We start from the raw sequence: 26,102 nt of genomic DNA, 5'->3' as shown, positions 1-26,102 counted from the left end.
GCTGTTGGAACAGAGAACTCCCTTCACTGAAATCTCTGAAAGCCAAAAAGACGCACCTCCATCCCACTCTAAGTGCTCTTGGTAACAGCGATAGAGGCCTGGTTCCATAAAAAGCACTTTCTGAGCCAGGTCATGTGTAAATGATATAGGGTGCCGCCAAATGCTGTCAGAATGATGTATGTCACTTTCAGCTAGAATAATCATTGGTAAGTATGACGGAGAGGCGAGAGTCCTGCAAGACTCCAAAGAAGTCTACAGTTCTGCACTGTAGTCAAAATCATGAGCTGTGGGTCACACAGAGTTCGCCGTTGCCTATAAGAGGAAAATAGTTCACACTAGGACAGAGAAGCATCCGCCAAGTCTTGTACGTGTCTGGCACCGAGTCCCGCATACTGCGGTTCAGCCAATAGCACGGAAAGAAGCCAAGAAAGCACACAACATTTCTGAAAGGCGATAAGCCTCCCTCCTCCTGAGCACCAGCAGAGACGTGACTGGATCGCAATATCAAACTACAGATTTTTTTTAAGATGACGAGAGGGGTGGAACAAGGGCCATTAACCATACACAGCCCCTTCTATTTCTGTCTCTGTATCATAGGAAGGGTGAGTCAGTACACCACTAGTACAGCCAATGCCCCTAGGTATCTGATGCTAGAAGAGGATAAACTAGAACCCCAGCCACTACCATCGTGGACCAACCTGATATCAGATATGCCCCCCCCCCCTTCAATGGTCAGTGATAAAACCATGAAAGGCATTGAAGAAAGTTAATAAGCTGCAAGGAATTTTACAACCAACATTCAGTTACTGGGGCAACCAGAAGAAGGGACTTGGCCAGAGTTTGCATTTATCAGAGTCCACTAGCTTCCATTTGTTCACCGCCACCTTTAGCAATTTTTGTCACTCTACCCTCCAGGAGATTTGACCGTAAATAGCCCCTGAGATTACTACATAAGTGAAAATAGGTTGGGTAGTTTTGGAGCCCTTGCAACTGGCATTCAGGCGTAGAATGTAATGCAGCAGGCTCCCAAAGGGTAGTGGAGTCTCCTTCCTATGCTGGCCTTACCCTGCAACTTGCTGCGGAGGCTTATGTACATGTGGCACTGATGGCCCTGCAACTCAGTGACGAGAGGTATGATTGTTCACCTGCCTGAAGTGTATCCGGCTGTTTCTGTCCCCTGTGCTTTTCCATCTTTGATTTCCATTGGCTTTGGTAAGTGAAAGGCCATGCTTTGAATGATGTTATAGGAGTGAAGGACTTCTTCTGAAGACCAAAGGGACCAGGCTGCAAGAGGAGCAGCTCCTGGATATTCAGCCCGGTCACTATGAGAATCTCAGGAGGGACCAGTGTTATTTTTAGTCAATAAATTATGTTTACCATTGTGGTCTCCTAAAATATTCATCCTATAAAATTTGACGACATATTTCAATTTCAGAGTAACCACAGTGCAAACATTGGCTGCGCAGAGATCTCAAGGCTGGCACTCATTTTGCACTGGAGACAATGCAAAAAAAGATATGACAGTACAGAAGAACACTTTATTAACCATTGGTAATGCTCTTTCTGGTAGATACTCTATCTAACCGTATGTTCCTCAACTTTTGAATATTCCCAAAGTGTCGAACTGGATCTGGAATATCTTCAGCATGATTCTGCCTGCAAGCAGTTGGCATCATAAAGTTATGCACTGACGTCATTCTACGCCAGAAGCAGTGTGCAGAGTTGCATATAAGTACCACCCATGCACACTGACATCAGTTGCTTTGCAGGCTCTCCTTCCCCCCAGAATCAGAGCCCAATAGCACATTGGTTTCAACCAGTCTGTAGGTTTCTAGACTTGGGACTTTTGTAGGTGGGGAAGAGCACAGTTCACAGAACAGGGAGAACTGAAGCGTCAGTGAGGAATCTGGTTAGACCGAATCTACAGTAAAGCGCATTACAGAAGGTAAGTAACTTGTTCTTCTGATGGATACTTTTAACTGCAGATTCCTCACTTTTTGAATAGACCCCAAAGCAGTCCCTCCCACGTGGTGGTCTGTGAACTGGCTCAAACTGAAAAGTCCTACAGAACAGAGTGAGCAAAGTGCCCTTCTTGTTGGCTGTGCAGGAATTAGTGCTTCATGAATGTGTGGAGCGACGCCCACTTAGCAGCCCACTTAGATGCCCGTAAACTATCTTTATGTTTAATTTTGTCCTCTGTCTTATAACCCTTCCTCCATTCCCGCTCATAGTGCTTACAAATGCATTTCTGAGCTTTTAGGATGGGGGTATACCAAGGGGCAGAAGGATAAGTCCTTTTACGATCATAGGGGTCATGATCAGAATCTATCCTGAATGAAGCATGAAGTGTGTGGGCCTTTCCATGAGTCAAGGGCAGTGTATTGGAGTCTATCAGCACACTGAAAGGCAGCGGCCAAGTTGGATCAGGGTGCGGCCTCAGTTGAGGTTAAAGCGGTGCTGACTCGGAGTCGGTGAGCATGTCATCATCTAGCGTCAATACTTTGTGATCCAGCTGGGGATGTGGCACCAGGATCGGAGTTGGCATTGAAGCCGGAACGGAGCACATAGTTGGTCCAAAGGGTCTATCTGGCACTGACGCAAGACCTTATGGCGGAGTCCCAATTAGAGGCCGCTGTGGTTCCTTGGGAACCAGAGGTGCGCGAGAAGGAGCTGGTAACTAGCCAAATAGGTCCAGCACAGTTTCACGAAAGTCTTGGATTTGCTGCAACGTCGCCGATGGACCTTATAATTCAGTATGTCATGGATCAAGGGTCAGAATACCTTCTAAAGTGGATTACTTTCGGAAGCGAGACCACGAATGTTGACACCCTCCCACCTTCACTGGAGTTCAAGAGGGGTGGGAAGGGTCTGAAACCTGCTTGGACTTCTTATGTTTATTTTTCAACTTACTCGAATACTTCAATGTGTGACAGAGATGGGCCATGGAAATGACTTTGGAAAAGGACTGGGTCCATGCCCTTCCCTTCAACATCGGCTAGTCATGGCAAGGAGATTTCCTGTGCTTGATGAAATAGAATTTGGCTTGCTCTTCTGGATGGCCCTGGGCTTCATCAAGGTGCAGTCGCTCCAGGTCTTTCAGTCATAATCCAACTCAGGCACCGCAGGCAAACCTGATGGGGATCTCTCAAAGACATTTGCTTGTGACAGTCCCTACAAAGTTTAACTCTTAGTTTAAGGCGTGACATTTTACATACAACAGTTTTTTAAAAAAAATAATTGGAGAAAAAAAACCCATCTCAAATAAAATTTGGTAGCTAAAGATCCACGTTTGGCGGCGCAGAAAGAAAGGAACACATGGGTGGTTGGTGCTTAAACACGACTCCACACGCCACTTCTGGAGTGGAACTACATCGGTGCAGAGACGAGCCACCTACATGTGCACAGGGGTACTGCTGGAGAGTTTCAGGTCTTGTCTCACGCTTGGGTAATATTCAAAACGTGAGGAATCTGTAGTCAGAAGTATCTATCAGAAAGGAAGGCATCATCTTGCCTGCCAGAGAATGCGTTTTGCTCGACTAGATTGTTTGTATGCAATTTCTTGAAAAATAATTTTACAGAATATCATTACAGAGAATACTTTTAATGATGAAAGGTAGTTACCATTTCACAGAAATCAAATAGAATGCCCTTTTTCGAAATTGCTGTTTGCAAGCTTATTTGTTAAGATGTAAATACCATTAATCTTGAAAAATGGTTCTATCCGTTGAGTTTTCTGTGCGGTTTACACAGATCCTTTATACATTTCCCCTTGTATACCTGAATATATATTATATATGCACATATGCAGAGTGTAATATGCTATTGATTACTATTGTTGAGTGGGGAGAGGCCATGAATTACCAGAGGCGAAGCCGCATATGGGTCATGATGCCCCTTCCCTCCTACAACAAAGCTAATAAATTGCATATTATATACTCTGCACCTCTGCATATTTGCGCTATGCCATGACATTTGTTACATGCAATCTGTGTGGCAGTAAACATTGTTTTTCTAATATCAATGTTGTTGTAGGGTGGTAAACTCGAATCTGACGTTTGCACTGTAGTAATAAATTACATAAATATAAGTGTGGGGACTCCCCCTTTTTATGGAATATATATCAGAATATTTATATAATAGAGAGCGAGAGAGGGTCTTCATAAAAAATAGATATCTTTTTCATTAGAAAAGCATTACTAAGAATCCATGCATTTTTAGAAATTGTAGTAAAATCACGTATGCTTTGCATTTTTTTAAAATTTGCATCTTTTAAAAACGTTCGTCCCTAACTGGGATTTGATATGGGGTACACTACTACTGTTTCCCATTGGTAACAGATATTTGGTTGCAGGTTTTTGGTACTTTCTAATGACTAAGAACAACAAAATTATACTTTTAATTAGTCCTGCTTTTTTTCAATTTCAATGCAATCATTGTGTTTCTTAAATTTCTCATCGGCTAGGGATAATAGAGCATTATTTTATAGAAAAGCGAGGTCTGCAGCATCTGGTATCCTCCTCGTGTAGGTAGATCCAAAAACATCGCTCAAGATGTGCTGGTCAGGCTTGCTGGAAAAATGAAGGGATGAAACAGACAGTTTTGTGCTCCTTCCTTGCTCTATCAGCCCCTAAAGCGCCCCAAAACCATCCTGCCCTTGGACCGGAGACTGTGAAGACCTTTCTCTTATATCCCTGAGGAGGATCTAGATTATTTGAAGTAAACAGCTGTCTTGACCTTAGGCAGCACCACTCTGGAAACCGACTAACCAAAGACTGTCTTTCTGGAGACTTAAGTACAACGTGGGGCTTTCCCCCTTGTGCTTTTTGATGTGTTCCCATACGAAAAAGTCTGTTTTCATTCAGAGATTCAATGCAGAAATCATTTCCTGTGTTCCAAATGCATATATTACATCACTGAATAGTAAATTAGCCGTTTATGGAACCTACTGGCAGATTCCACAGTGGTATGTAGAGGTACCATTTATGGGGAGTAGCCCGTCTGTCATAGATAGAGCCAAGAGAAGTGGTTTGCCTGAGGTCACACAGTGAGAGAGAAAGTGGGGTCAAACTAAGGTTCAAGGGGAGCGTCATTGGCCAAATGATATGCAAGGTCCACAACAACTTCAGAATGAGTTGCAAGGAAACATTTGATGCCTAATGTCACACAGACAGTCCATATCAGAGTCAGGCATGCACATGGAGAACAGTGGATCACCCAGGGAGGCTGAAAAAGAGTCACATACAGACTAAAGAGCAAGGAGAACCCAAAAAGACTTGTGGTTGAAAAGTGAATCCATAGCAGATTAATACAGGTAGGGGAGGTGTGAGGCACCCAAGGTTACACACACACAGAGTGTAGCAGAGATGAACCACAACTAAGGCAAAAGGAAGGTCTGTGATCTGCCGAGATCACAGAGCCTGTAGGAGCGTTAGCCATCACATACTGAAAAGAAGGTTAGCGCTTATTTGGGTTCCACAAAAAGAGTCTGGGAGTGACTTGTCAGAGACTGTAGAGAATGGATCTAGTAAGAGGTGCAAGCAGCTTTATACTTCAAACCTTCCCAGGTTTATCATAACAGTCACTGCACGACCTGCTTCGCGCCCTCCAATATCCATTACAAAGATCCAAATTGCCCATGTTGGCAGGGCCATTGCCTAGCCAGAGCACGGCTCCGCGCATCTGTATACCCTCTGCCCACAGATGGATATCTAATGCCCACTGTTTTAAACAAGTGAACAGATATTTTAACCCCCGATTCTGGAGTACCATGTTCCTGTCTTACTTTATGAATAAACCGCTACATAATCCTGACCAAATCTCTTTCTCCTGTGTCCCTCAGTTACGTATCCTCAATGGTGGATGGAAAGTCACTTGAGATCTGTGTGCTCGTATGGGGTTTAGCTCTCCCCTTCTCTCCCTCTTAACACTGCCAGTCTTTGGGACAAATAACCCCACCATCACCGATACATTACATTTCCCATTCCCATTAATAATCAAAACATAAATTAAAACACACCAAAATTTCAAAGTCGAGCAATGACGCTCAAAACTTCAGCAGTGTTCAAGAGCGGAGGGCACCTTGCGTCAGATGGCCTCAGGGTGTTGAAAGGCCAGTCCAAACCCCATTACCAGCTTCCTCTAGATGTTGGGAGGCTTGAGCAGAAACACCATTTATCACAGACCTTAAAGACGTATGGAAGGTCGTGGAAACTGTCTTCTGTTGCCACTGGCTCTCAGGCTTTTGGGGTACCTGGGGAACCAATGCCATTTGTCTATGGTCTTAAAAGTGTTCAGGTGCTGAAGGATGAGGGCGCTTTGTTTTTTATTGTCAAGAAATCCCCTGAATCAAGTTGAGAACCTGTAGCAGCTGAACCCATTTTAGGAAGGTCCTAGGGTATCACTTTGCCACAAGTTGTGACAGCATCACCTATCTCTCCGTTCCAGGGGGAGTGCAATGATCTGGGCAATGGCGCGTGCAGTCAGTTCAAGTGTTCTCCCTGTGCTCTGTGTCTGGGGTGTCTGTCCGAGCCTGTGCATTGGGATTATCTGTTGTTTTCTTTGTGTCCTTCCTAGCACGAGAGCTTTCAGACTCCTTGGCCCGTGTCCTAGGACTACCCTTCTTGGGGCCTGTAAGGGACTTGTCATCTCTTCCACCTTCACAGTGTGCATCTTCTCTTCTTCCTTTGCAGGTCGTGCCGTCCCTAGCTTCTGCGTGGAGCATACCCTTTCTGACTCCCATTTGCGTTGTGTCTCCATCTGCGACACTAGACTGGTCTTCTCTGGCTTCAGCATTGCATGCTTCCGGATAGCCCATTTCCTCAGGAGGAAATTTCACAAAGGCCACTGCTGCCAGCTCCTTGCAGAATTCCTCGAGCACCACCACCCCCTTCAGCAGGATCATGTGGTCGGTCCTAGAAGAGAATAGTGGGAAGATAAAATCACAAAGGCACTTTAAACAAAAAACAGATTCAGATGTTCTAAAAGCATGTAAAGGCTTGCACTAAATGTACGAGTGTAGGCATCCCCCAAAACTAGGGTAGTTTCAATAACAGCAAGTAACACATCCTCAGATATAACTGCTGCCACCTACTGTCAAAGGATTGCCCAAAAGATTCCACTCTGGTAGTAAACCAAAGGTAGATCTTATACTTAAGATGAGTTACAGTTGGGGCATCATCAATTATAATGCCTGGTATAAATGTTCCCCGCTTTCCTTAAACACAGGGGGGCTTATTTACAAGGAAATGACAGAGCACATCGCTGCAGCAAATTTGGCAGCGCACCGCCATTTCCAAAATGCAGGGACGCGCCATTTTACAACAATACAGTGCATCCCTGTGTTTTACCTAGCGCTGGCACTAAAAGTAGCTGCCTAGTGCCAACACAGACACCTTTGCGCTGTCTGCAGCACACATACAAGTAGCAAATCGTCATCATTTAACAATTGTTTATGTGCAGGAAGGGTCACCTTCCTGCACATAAACTGCTGCAGAAAGCAGCACACATAGAAAAAGAAAAGAGCAAAAAGCAAAAATGATAAGAAATAAAAGTATTTCTTCTTGTTCTGCCACTCTAACACCTGCTATTGCATGGCGTTAGTTTTTGGCGTGCCTCATATTTACAGATCCATTTTAATCTGGGGTAGCATAAAAAAGTAATGGATGTTGCAGTGGAACACCCACAGCAACACCCATTGCTCGCTCCTTTCACGCAGATACCCGGTGAAAGGGTACCATATTTAGAAAGCAGCGTTACCGCCACTTTGCAAATATGGTGCAGGGCATTGCACCACCGGACCGTTGGTAAAAGTGACGTTCCTGTGACACAATCCCCTTGTAAATATGATCCTAGGTGTGACACTCCAGCCAAAAGTTTTCAATCTGTATTGCACCAGACATATACCTTTCCTTTTGACTTCATGCCAGCTATTAGCCAGCATTGGCAAAGCCAATAGGTCTGTCTAGTGTTGGCTGCAAGCCTTTTTGCCTTTGTCAATGCTTGTTTTGTTTTGTCATGGGTTTTTCAAAACCTTATTGTTGGGGAAGTCTAAAAAACACTGGCTAAAAGCAAACATATTTGAAGGGAACTGAAGAGAATTACTCTATTTGCAGATATTCCCCTTGTGAAAGAGCAGAATCACTCACAGCAAAGTTGACTTTAATGTGTATTGTTGTAAAATATTCTGTTAGGGACCGCTTGTTCCTCTATAAACATGGATTGACGTCAGCAAAAGAAACATATTCTGAACCAGTGAGTGCATCCCTTACAGCGGGCGTGACATTCAGCTTTAGCAAATTCTAATGCAAATACTGGAGAATGCTGGCGCCGTGAGGGAGGTGTCTTTTCCTCTCAAGTGGGCCGACCTTCCAGATCCAGACATGGTCTTCCATAAGGACACTGTGGTCCTCAGAAGAAATCCTCTTTTGATTAAAGTTTTGTCAGAATACTATTTCAGCAAGGACATTTATGTATACATAATTGTCCCCTTTTCCTGAGATCACTGCAGAAGGATTGTCAACCACCTAAATGTTGGAAGAGCTCTTTATTTGCATAAAAAATAACTAAAAATATTAACTGCATACTGTGAATTATGGTTCAGATTTCAGTGAAAAGTAAACTTCCAAAGCACTGATAGCCAACGGGTCTCTGCAACAGTCAAGGGTATTTCACCTCTTAAGGGCAGACATGAGCATAGAGTGAGAGCCTTCTACCAATGTAGCTTTCTGCCCTTACACTAATATCCAAACCTGCAGTATTCTATAGATATGGTTTAATCACTGTTTTTCAACTTGCATTCTGCTTGAGCTATGTGCGGAGTACCCATGTGAGAGAATAAATACTTAGATGTCTGCTGTGTTGGCAGATGGTGTATATAATGCTCAGAAAACTTTAGGAGTCAGAGTAGGTGTGCATTATGTAGGCTACAGAGATGCTTTTAGAACCATTACTTACTGCTCTTCGGAAGAGCTGCCCATTAGTTGTCTTCGGACCAACAGAAGCTTTGCAGGGAACTGTGAGACCCTCTGGATCCTCTGCATCAGATCTGCAATGACCTAGGGAACAAGAGAGGGTGTAAAGTGAACAGCAGAAAGAGGATGATCACTGGGATAACAAAGCAATGGGGTCAGCGGTTGGGTGGAGGGAAGGTTATGTTGACAGGGGGCTACATGGGAACACTGGTCAGTGATCAAAGACCTTGGTGCAAATCAGTAGGTGGAGAGTTGAAGAATCCAAATGGTAGTCGCTTACTACACGGCAGGGAGAGTAAGAACTGGGCATCGAAGAAAGAGGCCAGTGAGCCTATGGAGGGGGCAGGGAGAGGGCAGAGAATGAAGGAGAGAGCACAGTGCAAGTAGTGTTGGAAAAGCAGATAGCAGGATCAGAGAGGATTGCACGGGAGGGAGTACAAACACAGTAAATAATAGCTGAGGAGGAGATTGGTAGGGTGACAACTGAGCATTCAGGAGAGCAGATAGTGACTGATGCAACTACAAATCTCAAACATTGGTATCTTTTCTTGATTCAAATATTTTTCATCTACAGGCTGGCAAACCTCAGCACACTGACAAGTAAACAGCTATAAAATATTATCAGTATAGATTTAAAACTCTAGCCCACACACTTAATTTGTACTCTCTTCCTTCCAGCCAAAAATTGGTGGACTTTAAGCTCCAGCACTGGATGTCAGAATGTCATAGCATGGACAGTTATCATTTATCGAAACCCTAGCATCTCTCTGGGGAGGAGGGCTGGTTATAAGCAAGTCTTTGAAATATACTAAGGCTGTAGGACCGCAGGGATAGGTAAGTAACTTTCTCCATTGCATCTTTCATAGAGTCACATGAGTTGTAAATAAGACAAAAAAGTGACTTCAAGGGAAGTTGGCTTGGTGAGTTTTCAGCAAGAAGTTGTTTTCAACGCTATCTGTACAAATTCATTTTCCACGCCTGACATCAAGCAATTAATATTACTTTTGAAACCCATTTTTTTCGTTTCATCAGGTTGTCCAAGCGGGTTCCCCATTCCTCAAGAGAAGAGCCTGTAACTACGGTCAGATCTGTCTCCAGCTACTGGAACACAGCACCTTTCGACAGTCATCATTCTGGCACTTTCACCTGCTGACCACATGTATCACCAGTGGTTTCAGAGATGGGAAGCATATAAAAAGATTTCGGTCGAACGCACTTAACTGATCAACAATGCATTGCCCAACCAGGTCTGGGTAAAGTGGAATGCTCACAGGGGAGGAATCTGCGCTAGCCCCTCTCTGCGGCCAGGTGGTGCAACCAGGATGTAGAATATCAGGGAAAATTTGGCCGAGGAGACGCATTAATATTATGATTGAACACTGTGCAGTGTTTTGCGATGTAATGGTAGAAATATACAATTGCTATGTCATATGATTGTATCTAATATCCCAATTTACTATATTCTCAAATAAAAAGATATATAAAAAAAAAACAATGCATTGCCCCATGACTGAAGATGCGGATACTTGGAGGTGAAGGTTTTGCAATTTTTTGCTTTCTTATTGTCCCCTTTGCCCCCAAAGGCTTTTGAACACTTTTGTTATACAGCATATGAACAATTGTTACTTACCTGTAAACAGGTGGTTCTCCAGTATTGGTGTCTTTCATAGATTCACATGCTTGAATATTCCCCGTCGTCGAAGTGGGAGTCCCACGGTAAATAAAATAGCAATAATGCTAATAAATATATATATATATATATACATATAGTATCATATAAGTAATAAAACAGATAAAATATGTACTGAAAAACCTTTACAAAGGTTACCACATAGAAATGCATTAGAGAGGAAAAAACTCATTTGTAACATATCAGTGTCATTATGTTAGTCCAAACTGCAGCCAATCAGGCTCAAGTACCCTCTAGAACCTTCTCCTCAGAAGCTCAAGCCCTCAGATTTTCGTAGCACTAGTAATAATAGCGCATGAGGAGAACAGAGCCTCTGAGGGGAGGATGGGTGGGTCGCATGTGAATCTATGAAAGACACCAATACTGGAGAACCACCTGTTTACAGGTAAGTAACAATTGTTCTTCTCCAGTATTAGGGGTGTCTTTCATAGATTCACATGCTTGAATAGAATAGATAGCAGTAACCTCCTAGAGCTGAGATTGCAATATTTCCAAAGCATTGAAGAAACAATATATAGCATAAAAGCAAGGCAATCTCAAGAATGGAGGAGGGAAAGAGGCTCACCTTATTTGAAAAGATGACGAAGCACTGCTTGCCCCACTGCGGTATCCGCTTCGTTGACAGCTTCCAAACAATAATGTCTGGTAAATGTGTGCCTGCTGGACCATGTCGCAGCACGACAAATCTGGTGTAGAGGCACTCCGGCAAACAATGCGATGGACGACGCCATCGCTCTCGTAGAATGTGCCCTCACTGGAGTAGGTAAAGGCCTGCCAGCCTGCTGATGGCAAAATGATATGGCTGAAGAGAGCCATCGTGTTATTGTTTGTTTAGTCACTGAGTGTCCTTTGCGCAGTAGTCCATATGCTATAAATAGCTGATTGGATTTACGGAAAGGAGCTGTTCTTGAAAGGTAGAATTTTAGACAACGTTTGATGTCTAAAGAATGTAGTCGCTGTTCCGCAGGGGATTTAGGATCCGGGAAAAAAGTCTTTAAGAACACTGGCTCGTTCAAATGGAAGTCAGTAGGTACTTTTGGAAGAAAAGAAGGATTGGTACGAAGTGATACTCCATCTGGTTTGAACTGTAAATATGGAGGTTTGATTGTGAAAGCGTGCAAGTCACTTACGCGACGAGACGAAGTCAAAGCCAAAAGTAAAGCCACTTTCCAGGTCAGAAACTTGAGGTGTGAGCGATGAATTGGCTCAAATGGAGGTTTCATAAGTTGGGATAACACCACGTTGAGGTGCCACGCTGGAGGAGGGCGCCTTAACGGAGGGAACTTCCGGAAAAGTCCTTTAAAGAATTGTCGGATGATTCTGGAAGAACAGAGAGACGTAGATCCATCATGACGGTAGCGTGAGATAGCCGCCAAAAAGACTCTCAATGTGGCATGTGAAAGACCAGACTGAGCAAGACTTAAAAAGAACGGTAACAGTTGGTCTGGAGTGGAACTGATAGGGTGTACGTTGGATGCTGCGCACCAATGACAGAAACGTTTCCACTTCAACCTATATGTCTTGATGGTTGATGGAGCTCTAGCCGACGCTAGAATGTCTCTACAGTCTTGAGGTATATTTAAAGAGGCAAATTCAATGAATTCAGGTTCCATGCCCACAATTGAAGCGTTGATGGGTCTGGGTGACAAACTTGTCCATTGTCAGAAGATCCGGACGTGGATGGAGACGAATGGGTGTGCATTGGGACATTAGAAGGAGTTCTGAAAACTACGCCTGTCTGGGCCAACGTGGGGCGATTAAAATCAAGCGGCAGGGTTGTCTGCGCATCTTCCACAACGTTCTTGGCACCAATGGGAGTGGTGGAAACGCATAAGCAAATAGGCCGGTCCAATCCATGAGTAGGGCATTGCCGCTGGATTCCGGATGTGGATGCCAACTGGCGAAAGTCTGGCACTTCCGATTCACTGGAGTTGCAAAGAGGTCCATCTTGGGATGACCCCATTGGTGGAACACGAGGTCCAGAGTCGGCTGGTGTAACTCCCATTCGTGAGTGGATGACGCAGACCTGCTTAGGGAATCTGCCAGTATGTTTGACGCTCCCGGCAGATGGACTGCTGTCAAACAAATGTGATGACGAAGTGCCCATTCCCAAATCTTTTGGGCAAGACGAGACAGGGGCTGAGATTTTGTGCCTCCCTGTTTGTTCATGTAGTGCATGCTGGTGGTGTTGTCTGTTTGGACCAGCACCGATTCTTCGCGCACCACTGGTAAGAAAGCCTTTAGCGCTAGGAAGATTGCCAGTAATTCTAGCCTGTTGATATGCCAGGTCTTCTGAGTCGCTGTCCATTTGCCTTTGATGGAAAGTTCCATGAGATGGGCTCCCCATCCGTCCATGGACGCATCCGAGGTCAATGTTAGATCTGGAGGCTGGGCAAGGAAGGAGGCCCCTTGGATCAGATTGGTTCGTTGCTCCCACCAGAGCAGACTGGTCTTCATGCAAGATGTGACTGTCACTTGGTCGTTGAACGACCCCGACACCTGTCGCCATTGTAGGTCCAATTCCTCCTGAATGGGACGGGTACGTAACCTGCAATTCGGGATCAGTGCGATACAAGATGATGCCATTCCCAGAAATGATTTTAACATTCGCACTGAAACTGACTTTTTTGATCTGATGGTGGAGACCAGATGAAGTATCCTCTGTCTCCGCTCGGCGGAGATGAACGCTTTTGACACGTCCGTGTCTATAACAGCTCCGAGGAATGTCCTGTTTCGCAGAGGAGTGAAATGTGACTTCTTTACATTGATGGTCAACCCTAGAGAATTGAATAGGGTGAGGCACAGACGTGTGTCGTGATGCAGCTGGCTTGCGGATTGGGACTTTAAAAGACAATCGTCCAGGTAAGGAAATATTTGGACTCCTTGAAGACGCAGATAAGCCATGACCGGGGCCAGAACCTTCGTGAACACACGAGGAGCTGATCTGAGGCCAAAAGGAAGGACTTTGAACTGATAGTGATTGTGTCCCACTGTGAACCTCAAGTATTTCCGATGCTGAGGAATAATTGGTACATGAAAATAGGCGTCTTGCAGGTCTATTGTCGTTAAAAAATCGCCGCTGCAGAGAAGCCGCAAGACTTCTGACAACGTTAACATCCGGAAGGACTGTTGTTTCAGGAATAGATTGAGATACCTCAAATCCATAATGGGACGCCACTCCCCCGTCTTCTTTAGAATGAGGAAGAACCTCGAATAGAAGCCTTTCCCCCGCTGAGATACAGGAACCACTTCGACTGCACCCTTTGTTAATAAAAGTAGAACTTGATGATGCAGTTCTTCCAGGTGGGGAGGTGGCGGACCCGAAGGTGGAAATGGAGGAGGAAACTCTGTGAATTCCAAGGCGTGACCCTTGCGCACAATGTCCAACACCCATTGGTCCGATGTTATTTGAGACCACTGAGAGTAAAATTGCGAGATTCGACCTCCAACATCCTGCTGAACTGGCAAGTCATTGCCGTTTGTTGGCGTTGTTGGCAACTCTATAATTGGACTTTCCTCTATAGGGTCTGGATTGTTGTTGACGAGAAGACTGCTGATTTGAGTACCGTTGGTTCCCCTGATTGTACTGGCGGTACTGTGACTGTCCTCCTCGGGAAAAAGTGGACGAGGTGCCCCGTCCCCGTGCTGCACGAAAGGGCTGTTTTTTAAATTGTAAGGATCCAAGCGATTTTGCCGTGTCGGTATCCTTCTTTATGGCTTCCAAAGACGCATCGATTTGGGAACCGAACAAAGATTGGCCATCATACGGCATGTCAATGATCTTTGACTGAACCTCCTGCCTGAAAGATGTAGATTTTAACCATCCCTGGCGTCGGAGCGCCGCAGCACTGGCAAGGATACGGAATGCAGTATTTGCAATATCCACAGCACAGTCTATAATCTCCTCCGAAGCTCTTTGTCCATCCTGAAGGACCTGGAGCGCTTCTGCTTTGGATGACTCTGGAAGCTGTGCAAGGAAGATGGACATGTCTGACCACATTTGTCGGTCGAAACGACCCAAAATTGCGAGAGCATTCGCAGCACGAGCTGAGGTTGATGCCATGGATGAAAACTTCTTTCCGATTGCATCCAATCGTCGACCCTCTCTATCGGGAGGGGAAGTGACAGGCGCTGCAGGATTGCGCGCACGACGTTGTGCTGCCTGAGTCACCACAGAGTCTGGCTTTGGATGAGATAGCAGACAAACAGGCGAGCCTGTTGGAGCCTTGTACTTCTTCTCCAACCTAGGTATTTGGGCAGGCAAAGAGTTAGGAGCCTTCATAATCTTTTGCCCTTCCTTCCAGATAAATTCTATAATTGGTATGGTATGTACCTGCTTATAAGGCTGATTCTTAAAATCATACAGGAAACATTCTTCGTCTCGCTGGACCCTTGTCAACTTGAAGCGGTCCGCCGCTTTGTCCATAAGCTTATGAAAACTAGCGATGTCCACAGGAGGTGAATCACCTGAAGTGCCCTGCTGTGGCGAGGGTGTTTGAACTCGATAATCATCGAATTCCGCCATATAAGGATCTTGCTCACCATCCGTATCTGGATAAACCTCGCCTTCCTCTCTCTCTGGTTCTGAGTCAGTGTCCATCTGTGGATTAGGAGATAGAGGAGTGCTCAAATGTATCGACGGTCTAGGTGGTGATTGTAGAGGTTGAGACGAAACTGGTACCTCAGCAGATTCATGAACCGGAGTACCCTGGGGGGTAGGTGGAAAGCGTCTATTGTAATCGTCCAACATGTGTTGGAGGTTAGAGAAAAGCGTCATTGGAATAGACGTCATCGGAATTTGCACGCATTGGTCCTCGTGCTGATCTACCTGCTCATCTTCTTCTTCTTCCTCCGAAGTAGTGTCTTGGCATTTAATTATCAAATCTGATGGACTCTGGGCGTCCCCATACCCAGTGTCACCTGGAACAGACTCAGTCTCATGGTCTGAGACAAACAACTGAAGTGGTGGTTGTGGAGCAGGGGATTGTAGATGGAAAGCAGAATCTTCCTCCATATTGAATGAGGACTGTACTGCAGAAACTGAAGTGTCCAAGGGCACTAAAGGCACGTTGGCGTAGGATGAAGAACCAGAAGTTTCTGTCAACGCAGATCCCTGCGTAGACGATGACGATTTGGAAGCAGTCGTCGTAGACGATGAGTCTGTAGGCGTCACCGTAGACCTAGAAGGCTTAGGCACTACTGTAGCTGATGTGCTCGTCGACGAGCTCGTCAACGATGTTTTCGTCGACGATGTAGTTGACAGCATTTTAGACGTCGACGGCGCCTTCGTCGACGGCGCCTGCGTCGACGGAATCTTCGTCGACGGAATCTTCGTCGACGGAATCTTCGTCGACGATGTAGTTGACAGCATTTTAGACGTTGACGGCGCCTTCGTCGACGGCGCCTTCGTCGACGCCGCTTGCGTCGACGAAATCTTCGTCGACGGAATCTTCGTCGTCGTCGACGGTAGCTGTGTCGTCGACGGGAGCTTCGTCGACGAAGGTAATGACGACGATGGTTTCTTCGTCGACGATGGCTTCTTCGTCGACGATAAAATGGGGATCGTCGACGGGATTGAAGAGACAGAGGCGTTCGTCGACGTGCAAGCCGTCGTCGAGACTCTCGTCGACGATGATGATGCCGACGTCGTCGTGACTGTGGTCGTAGACGAAGCCACAGCAGCCAATCTCGTCGTTGGAGTGGTCGTCGACGAGCCCGTCGACGACCGCGCTGTTAAAAGTGTAACCACTTTAATAGAAGCTGGAAAAGGCGCCTGAGAGCCAGGTCTCGTGGGCGTAGTGATAACAGGCACAGTAGTATTAGGTGGCACTGCAGCCACAGTTAAAGCCAGCTTTCTTTTCTTCAGGAAAGGAGATGGTAACTCCTGAACACTGCCACGCTTAGAAGCCATAGAAGAAGGAACTGACTGAAGGCTTTCTGCATCAGAAACAACGTCCTCCTTATCTTGAAGGCGCTTAAGCCAAAGTAGAAGGCGACCCTCCCTGTCCTTAAGGGTTTTAGGATTGAAAGTTCTACAGAACCTACAATCAACCGCTTTGTGAGCAGGATACAGGCAGTAAATACATTTGTCATGAGGGTCCTTCTCAAATAAACGCAATTTCCCACAGGAGGAACAAGGTCTAAATAAAGACTTCTTACTTGACATCTTTGTGTAAAACAAAAACCTGTGAAGAGTAGAAATGTAGAAAAGAACTGAGCAGAGCTCAGGGAGACTCCCTTCACACGACGTGCGGTAGAAAATCTGAGGGCTTGAGCTTCTGAGGAGAAGGTTCTAGAGGGTACTTGAGCCTGATTGGCTGCAGTTTGGACTAACATAATGACACTGATATGTTACAAATGAGTTTTTTCCTCTCTAATGCATTTCTATGTGGTAACCTTTGTAAAGGTTTTTCAGTACATATTTTATCTGTTTTATTACTTATATGATACTATATGTATATATATATATATATATATTTATTAGCATTATTGCTATTTTATTTACCGTGGGACTCCCACTTCGACGACGGGGAATATTCAAGCATGTGAATCTATGAAAGACACCCCTAATACTGGAGAAGCTGATACTTCCACCTGATGAAGAAGTACTAGTAGGGTACATTTCCTACTCTAAACATTAGGTTCTATCTGGAAGTCCTCCCATATCTTTTCTTCTTCGTTACATTTTTGCTGTTACTCCTCATATTTAGAACAAGGGCTCACTGTCACTTTATCATTATTTGGTGGTGAGTGAGATGGGTCTGAAGGATGGCCCTGTACACTCTCCATTTCCTCACTGGGCTCATCTGAACGAGGACATTGTGTATGAATTAAGGGTTACAATAAATGTTTTTTTCTTGGTAGTTAGGCTTTGTGATTATATGCTGGTAGACTCTGAAATAATTTTGTTTTTGTAAACCTACTTTCTTTTAATGTTTTTGTGAAGTTTTAATTTTGCTATCCCAGTAATTTTTTTTAGCCAGACTGTAGAAAATAGAATATAAATATGGTGATGAAGTTGAGGGGTTATGTGAACTTAATGTTAACATCATCACTTGTTATACAGACTGAATTTGGGCAACACCCAAAAGAACAAGTAACTTACCTTTGGTAATGCTCTTTCTGCTCGAGACTCTATCTAACTGCAGAGTGATAACCTTTTGACTATTCCCCTGGCGTCAGACTGGATCAGGAAACTTTTTTGAGCAGTACCTCTGTGCAATAGTAGATGGTGCCATGCACCTCCATACAGACACTTTTCCGCTCTGGAAAAGGCGTGCGGAGCCTATATGGACGCTACTCCTGCACGATCACGTCAGTTGCTTTTGAGACTCTCCACGCCCCGGACACAGAGCCCAAACAGAAAAGTGGCTTTGACCAGAGTGCCAATTCCTAGACTTGGGATATTATTTATGGAGAGTGTCAGATTCACAAAACGAGTAGCATAGGATGGGCAGGGAGGAATACGAGGTTAAAGCCTCAACCAGAAAGACCATTACAAAAGGTAAGTAACATGTTCTCCTGATACAAACTTCTAACCGCAGAGTCCTCACCTTTTAATTAGGTATCAGAGCAGTAGCAATTAGGAGGTAGGTCAGTGAACATGGCTCATACAAAAAAAAGTCCTGTAGGGCTGAGCAGGCAAAAAGCCTCTCTTGGCAAATCTGGCTGTCCAGTCACTAGTGCTTCGTGAATATAGAGTGATGCCTATTTAGCTACCTGGCAGATATCCAGGACAGGAACAAAATATGCCAATGCAGTGGTAGTGGCCTTGGCCCTGGTGGAATGACCTCGCAGTCCTTATGGAGAAGGCTTCTTGGCCAATGTATAGAAGATCTTTATGCAAAGCACGACTCAGCAGGAGATGGTCTGTTTCTGCACTGCTGCGTCTTTTTTTGCGCCAGCAAACCCCACAAAAAGCTGATTGTCCGTCCTTTGTTGTTTGGTATGTTTCAAGTAAAAGCTCAGCACTCTTCCTCCTTAGAAGGGCGAGGCAGAGCACAGAACAACGGCAGGGTGATAGTTTCGTAGACCTGGAACGGTGTCACAACTTTAAGCTTGAAGGATGCTCCCGTCCTCGGAACCAGCTTGTCTGGGAAAAAGGTGGTGTACGCCGTTTAAAAAAAAAAGAGCTTGAAGCTCACTCACTGTGCTGAAGTGATGGAGACAAAGAGCACTGTCTTGATGGTGAACAGCTGTAAAGCGGATCAAATATATGAGCACCAAGTTAAGGTCCCACTGTGTCATGAGGAACGGAGAGGGAGGAAACACCTGTTGCAAGCCTTTCAAAAGACACATAACAACTGATGATATAAACAATGAGGGATGGGCTGGCAACTGTAAAACGGCCAAAGAGCCAAAAGGTACGCTTTAACTGTGCCAAAGCAAATCCATGACGGGTGAGAGGCAAAAACAAACAACAGAACTTTGGAATACTTCACCTTAAACGGGTTTATCTGGCATTTGCAAACTACAAATTTGTCCCTACGACAGGCGTATCAAGATTTTGTCGAGGGAAGCCTCTCTGCCAGCATTACATCAACCCCCTCCGGAGGAAAGTCAATATCCATGCATGAAGGTGTAGAGTGCCATGGCCAGGGTGCAAAACCCTGTCTTGTTACTGCGACAGCACGTCCTCCCAGAGCAGTAGGACAGATGCTCAAGCCCAGAATACCATACTCTCCATGCCCAATTTGGAGCCAATAGCATGCCTTGCGCCCAGTTAGTCCTGATCTTCTTCAAAGCTTGTGGCAGAAGAGCAATCGGTCGGAAGGCATACCACTCTACGCAGACGTGTCTCCTGGTGACGGACGCCTTGGAAACTCGAATGCGGAGAACTGTTGACATTGTGCGTTCTTTGCAGTGGTAAATAGATTGAGCCAACCAAGTATATCCCCATTTGTGGAAGAGAACCTGCACCACCTTCAGGTGTAACTGCCACTTGTGATTTGCTCAACATCACCGCCTGAGTTTGCCGTTGTGTTATTCAAAGATCATGTCAGATAGTTCACCACTAGGAAAAGCCCTTGATGGTCCAGCAATTTCCAAGGCCCAGGACCCCACTCTACCCTGTTTGTTACAATATCACATGGCGGTGGTGTTGTCCGCGTGCACATGTACAAGTCTTCCCTCGATAAACTGAAGAAGGCTTACAACACTGAGGATGGCACGGAGCTCCAGGAGGTTGATATGGATCCAGAGCTACGCCAGAGACAAGTGACCTGCTATCTCCACCCCTTCCTGGTGTCCTCCCAAACCAGAAGTGACCAATTGGTCAAAACTTTCAGCTCTCGATGGGACAGAGAGAGGGGTCTGCTGTTGACCCAATCGTGGTCCAATAACAACCATTGCAGAGCTTTTGCAATCTCCTTCAAAATCTGTACATGGCCGGAGACGTCCCCTTGATGTCTGACCCACTGAGACTTCAGATCCCACTGCAGACCCGCACATGCCACCTGGTGTGTTTGACCAGCAGGATGTAGGAGGTCATCAGTCTTAGCAGCCTCAGAGTCGAACTCACTGAGACCCAGAACAAAGGCTGAAAGATCCAAACCATAGAAAAAATGCCCTGAAGGCAGAAGACTGAACCATGTCCAGAATGGCTCGTATGAAGGAGAGCGTCTGCAAAGGTGTGACTTCGGGGCATTGACAGTGAACCCCAAAGATGACAGGAGGTTCGCCATGGTCTGAGGTGGCGAACGACTGCTTGGCGCAAGTTCGTCCTTAAACAGCCAGTCACCGAAGTAGGGGAAGACTGGGATCCCTGAAGTTAGAAAGTGTGTTGTGAACATGCCAGCACTTTTGTGAACACCCGAGGTGCACTGGTGAGACCAAAGGGGGGGCAACGAACTGAAAATGTCCCTGTCCCACCACGACCGCAGGAAGTGCAAAAGGGCCTGCAAGACGGGTATATGGAAATAGGCATCCTGAAAGTCGAACTCCACCATCCAGTCTCCAGTGTCGAGGGCAGACAAGACCTGGGCCAACTTGAACATCTTGAAGTTTTCCTTCTAGAGGAAGGCTTTGAGAGATCACAGGTCTAAAATAGGACAAATGCTTCCATCCTTCATTGGCGCCAGGAAGTAGCAGGAATAACAACCAAACCCTACTTCTGAAGCAGGCATCATCTCCGTACCACTTTTGGCCAAAAGAGCTTGCACTTCTTGCTGTAAAATGGACAGATGGCTCTTTGTCAGTCATTCTGAGGACAATGGGCGGTGCGGCAGAGAGGCAATGAAGAGCAAGGTGTACCCCTTTTGGGCTATCTGCAGGCACACCGAAAATATTGTCTGCCAACCCAGCAAGAATAGTTGAATCCTGCCTCCAACCGGGTTGCTATACTCCACAAAGGGCACACTAAAGGTGTTTGGAAGGTGCACCGAGGGGGCAGCGAACTGAGTGGCTTGTTGGACCTGACTGCGGGGGCTGTAGGCGCTGACGCCTCAGCTTCACAACTGCTGGGCACATTCCTGAGGCTGAATTTCCTTCAAGTGCGGGAACCTCTGTCAGAGCTGTGAAAGGAGCAGTAGAGCTGATGCAGCTGGCGAGTCGGAGATATAATCCCTGAAAGCATGCTGTGGCTGTACTCTATTTAAACCTCTTCCAATCTGCCTTGTCCCCAAACATGCCAGACAAAGGACATGTCCATGATGGATGAATGGAAATGGCCTGAAAATCAAAGTGACCACAGACCGGTGTGGCGGGGAATCATTACGCTGATATCAACGACTCGCATGGTGGAATTGGTGGTGTCTAATCCAAAACGAATAGTAAACTTGGCCGCATCATGATCTTCCTGTACGGCTTGTGTTAGGAGAGGTCAGAGACCCTCTAGGACACCAGGGAGGATTTCAGCCACTGAATCACAAAAAGTGTTGGAATAGTGGCCCAGCAGGCAAATGGCATTCATGGACCGAAGGGTCAAGTGGGTAGAAGAAAATACCCTCTTCTCAAAGTTCTCCACTCCTTTGGACTCACAACCTGAGGGAGTAGTCGGAAAGGCATTTCGGTTTGTCTAACAAGTAGACTTTTGCACCAGCAAGCTTTCAGGGAGGGGTGAAAAGACAAAAATGCAGGGCCGTCCAAGGTAGGGTGGTTGCGTATTGTTAATTTGGCGCATGACTGAGGAGGCCAGAGAATGGTTTGGCCCAGGACCCTAAGAGAGTATCTTTAAGTGCCTCATTGAAGGGGAAGAAGGCTCAGTAGATGTTTGCCCTGGCTGGAGCACTTCCATCTAAACATTGGTTTTGACCTCCTAGATGGGAAACAGGAGATCAAACTTCGAGGCTCCAGGATCCTGCATGGAGCATGGCACCAGAGGAGGAGGCAGTGCTGGGGGCCCACTGGTGGATTTTGAGAGTCCAAGTGGCGCTGAAGGCCTACCTGAAGACTTGGGAGTGCAATGACGACTGACCTCGTAATGACTCTTGCGACTTGTGGATGGTATTAGGACCGGGATTGACCTTTCAACTTGTACTGATATAATTGCAGAGTCTTCCAGTGCTTGGCTTAATAGAGTTTCGCCTTGGAGTCTTGTATGGCCTTCAGGTTCAACGAGGGGCAGTCACTGCAGGCTTTATGAGTTGTAGCTCGATCCCAGACACCACAAGCAAACCTGATGAGGATCTGCCACAGACATTTGTTTGGGACAGTCCTTATAGGTCTCAAAACCTCTTGTTTTAGGAGGTGACATTTCGCTTGCACACAGAATTTTTTTGCTGTAAAGTGCCTCAAAGAGATGAGAGGTAGCTCCGGATCTGCGCCTGGTGGCACAGAAAGAAAGAAGTGATGTCAGCATACAAGATTGGCACCTCTATAGGCTCTGCATTTCATGATGGTGATGTCAAGGCAAGAACTCGCAAAGCAAGGGCTGCCTTGATTTAGCTAAGGAAGATCTAGAGTTCAGAGGGCCTAACGCTGCAAACCAAAATCAGGCTTTTAACCAGCTGCATCAACACCTTTCTAAAACAAATCCTCGAAATCCACTGGCCAAACGCCATCAGCAACATTGACCTATAGTAGCTGCTCTTTCCAACTCCCTGCTCATGAAGAAATCATGAAAAGACACTTGGGCTAGATAGGTTACATCCTCCACAAACCAGTATCAAACACCACCAGGCAAGCCCTGACCCAGAACCCTCAAGGGAAAAGGAAAAGAGGAAAGCTAACAAACACATGGCACTGAGGCATCCTGGCTGACTGCAAGGAGATGGGTTACACCTAGAGTCAGACTGAAAGAAAAGCCCAGGGCAGAGATGGCTGGAGAGTCCTGGTTGATGGCCCATGCCTCACGAGGGGTAGTCTGTATAAGTAAGTATGTCATTTCTTGAGCGAACCAGTGTCAATGTGGAGACGTACGTCACCACCTAACAGTTTGCAAAGGTAATGCAGAAAAAAGGTTTTCAGATCTAGTCTGATAACTGACGAATATTTAAAATTTGAGGAATCTGAGGATCGTAATCTCCATTAGAAAGCCACTTACTTGGATGCTTTTCCCAAGCTCAACAGCTAGATGGCAGAATAACCCCTAGCATGTGAATCTAGACTAGGCTGTGTAGGAAAGTGCCCCTTTTTAGGTCGAGCCTGTCAATGCGCTTGCGCATTGAGCTTGCGAGAGATATTGGGGCTTAACCAGAGCTTAACCATCGGCGGCGATTTGATGCTGTGCCCGTGAAAAAAGCGCGTGCACAATGCACATCAAAGCCACCAGCCTCCCTCCCACAAGCTTCCCCCAGCGTGCGCTCTGCCTCCGGCATTTCTCCTCCCCTAATTTATTCACTGCCCACGGCCGGGCGGCCGTACTTTCACTTTCACGGCTGCCAGGCCGTGTCTCGCGTTTCCACTTCTCTTTCTTTCTTTCCATCTTTTCTCGCACCCTCTTTCTTCCTCTCAACTTCTCTTGCCTTCACCCTTTTCACTCCATGTCTTCGTTCTCCCTTCTCTCCCTTTCTCTATCCTTTCTCTCATCTCCTTTTCTCTACCCCTTCTCTGTTCCTGCTTACATCGTGCCTCTTCTGTTGTCCGAGCTTTAAGTAAGTACTTGTTTTAGCTGGGGCGCCTCAGTTCCTTATTTTGCCCTCGCCACCCCTCACCCCTCTTTCTCTAACTTTCCTGCCCTCCATCGCCGCCGGCCGTCAAGCATTTTCTGCCTGCAGTCAGAGCTTGTTGAATCCGTGTTAAATGTGCACAGCTTCCCCCTTATTTTTTTAGCTGGGGTGCCTCGCCATGCTGGTAGATAGCCTTATTTGACATGATAAGAGCACCTCTCACCGCAAGCCAAGCTGCTAATTTCTTTACCTCTCCTTGCTATGTTAATTGCCCTCCTTTCTCTCCACTCTTTCCTCTGTTCCTCTTTTTGACTGTCATTCTGCATCTACTTTTAGCTCTCTCCCTCCTTCTCGAAATCTCCACCTTTCTTTTGAAGAATGTTTCTCCCTGCCTTTCTTGTTTTCTGCCTTGGGCCAGCCCCGTGTTCCTCTCTCGTTCTCCCACTCAGCGGCCCCTCCCTTTCCGTATTATTTTTTTTCTTTCACGGTGCTCTCTCTCTCACTTTCATTTGCTTCTCACTTCGCTTATCCCTCTCGTTCTCACTGTCCTATTCCCGTCTCTTAACTTTGCCCCCAATGTCCCCCGTAGCTTGCTTTGGCCTCCCCCCCACCCCTCTCGTTCGTTTCCACTTTCTTGTCTGTTTCCTCCCTCCTTATCATCTTTCTCATTTCTTATTATGCTCCTCTCCTCCTCTTTCTTTCATCTTTCTTTTCCCTTGCAGTTCCTTATTTTGCCCTCGCCACCCCGCCCCCCCTCTATCTCTAACGTTCCTGTATCTTTTATTCGTCATCTAGATTTCCTCTATTTTCCATCCATCGCATTATTCCCTCCTCACATCTGCCAACATTGTCCCTATGTATCTGAATTTGCTCTCTCTACCACTCCCTTTCATTGCAACTCTCGACCCCCCTCTCCCCTCTCTCCTGTATCATGGATTCATCCACTCTTTTTCATCTTTCTCTGCCTTAAATCCAGCCTCCCTCTAGTTTCTCGTTCTCTTCGCCCTCTTGTCATTCTATTCTGTTTGTAACCCTTTCCTATTTTTATTGGCTAGTCGATCTTTTCCCTTTATTGCCCATTGTTCCTCTTCCATTCCTGCCACTGTATTCACTTTATCTCCTTTGCTCCTTCCATCACCCCACCCCACCCTCTATTTCTCGTTTTTTTTCTCATAGGGATAAATTATTTCCGTGTATTGCGTGTGTCTGTACTGTGCACAGTCATTTCACTTTATGCGCCTCATGCGAAGTTACTCCTGTTGGCGCTTTATAAACTATTTCTCCCTCAAAGATATAAGCTAGTCAAAAAGCAAACAAAAAGCAAACAAAAGTCTCCCTCTGCCTTCCCGAACACGCTCAGCAGCTGGTTTCTCCCCGTCCCCCAATCAACCCCCTCCCTGCTTGATTAATGGCTTTGCATTTGCACGGGATAGCAGTAAACATGCCCGAGGCGCCAGCAGAGGCCAAGCCACACGGAGACATTCTCCTTAAGTGTTGTTTTCCCTGGGAACAGAGTAATTTTACGCTCAACTCCAAACCTACAAAAGGTTGTACTTTTTTCAAATTATTAATAAATACTACTCAAAACAGTAAAGTTTGTGGGGTAAAATTGAAACGTCACTATGTTCATCTCAGTATTTAACCCTATTAGCATTATGTTGGGGGTTTAAGCCGATGTAAGTATATATTTTTTTCTAAAATACTTTGATAGTCATACACAACGTAAAGGAGTGTTTGTATTATTTTGTTTGCACTACATTTTATGTCAGTATATTTGCCGTCGATTGCACCATGCTGCCAGCATGAGAACATACGTGCAGGCAATTGCACCACGCTGCTAGCATGACAACATATGTGCAGGCAATTTCCCCCCCACTCCCCCTCCCCGTGCCATCTTGATGCTCTATGTGCAGTTGGTTACACTCTGTGCCATCCTGACAATGCACATGCAGCCAGTTTCACTCCAAGCCATTCTGACAATGCACGTGCAGTTGATTCCATCCTGACAATGTTCGTGCGGTCAGTTGCACCCCCGGTGCCAAACTAACAATGCACGTGCAGTCAGTTTCGCTCTGTGCCATACTGACAATGCACATGCGGGTGGTTCCACCCTGTGCCATCCTGACAATCCACGTGACATCTGTTCCATCCCAGTGCTATACTAACAATGCGCATGCAGTCGGTTTCTTCCACCCTGTGCCATCCTGACAATCGAGGTGCAGCTAGTTCAATCCCGGGGCTATTATTACAATGCACATGCAGTTAGTTGCACACAATGCCATATTGACAATGCATGCACAGTCAGTTGCACTCTGTGCCATACTCACAATGCACGTGCAGTTGGTTCCACCTTTGCCATTCCGACAATGCACATGCAGTCACTTTCACTCTGTGCTA

General features: G+C 45.9%; 1 protein-coding gene across 1 annotated transcript in view; it reads right to left on the bottom strand.

The window, feature by feature from the left end:
• Positions 1-3,580: 3,580 nt before the first annotated feature.
• Positions 3,581-26,102, bottom strand: part of FHIP2B (FHF complex subunit HOOK interacting protein 2B) — a 148,539-nt gene continuing 126,017 nt past the window's right edge. The window contains exons 16-17 of the mRNA XM_078666360.1: positions 8,953-9,053; positions 3,581-6,911 (exon numbers count right to left, since the gene is read on the bottom strand). Coding sequence (XP_078522486.1) covers positions 6,485-6,911; positions 8,953-9,053 — 528 coding nt within the window. The 3' untranslated portion in view covers positions 3,581-6,484. The remainder of the gene's footprint in view (positions 6,912-8,952; positions 9,054-26,102) is intronic.

Source organism: Lissotriton helveticus, chromosome 11, assembly GCF_964261635.1.
Source record: "Lissotriton helveticus chromosome 11, aLisHel1.1, whole genome shotgun sequence".
Lineage (NCBI taxonomy): Eukaryota > Metazoa > Chordata > Amphibia > Caudata > Salamandridae > Lissotriton > Lissotriton helveticus.
This window is presented reverse-complemented; position numbering and strand designations above follow the sequence as displayed.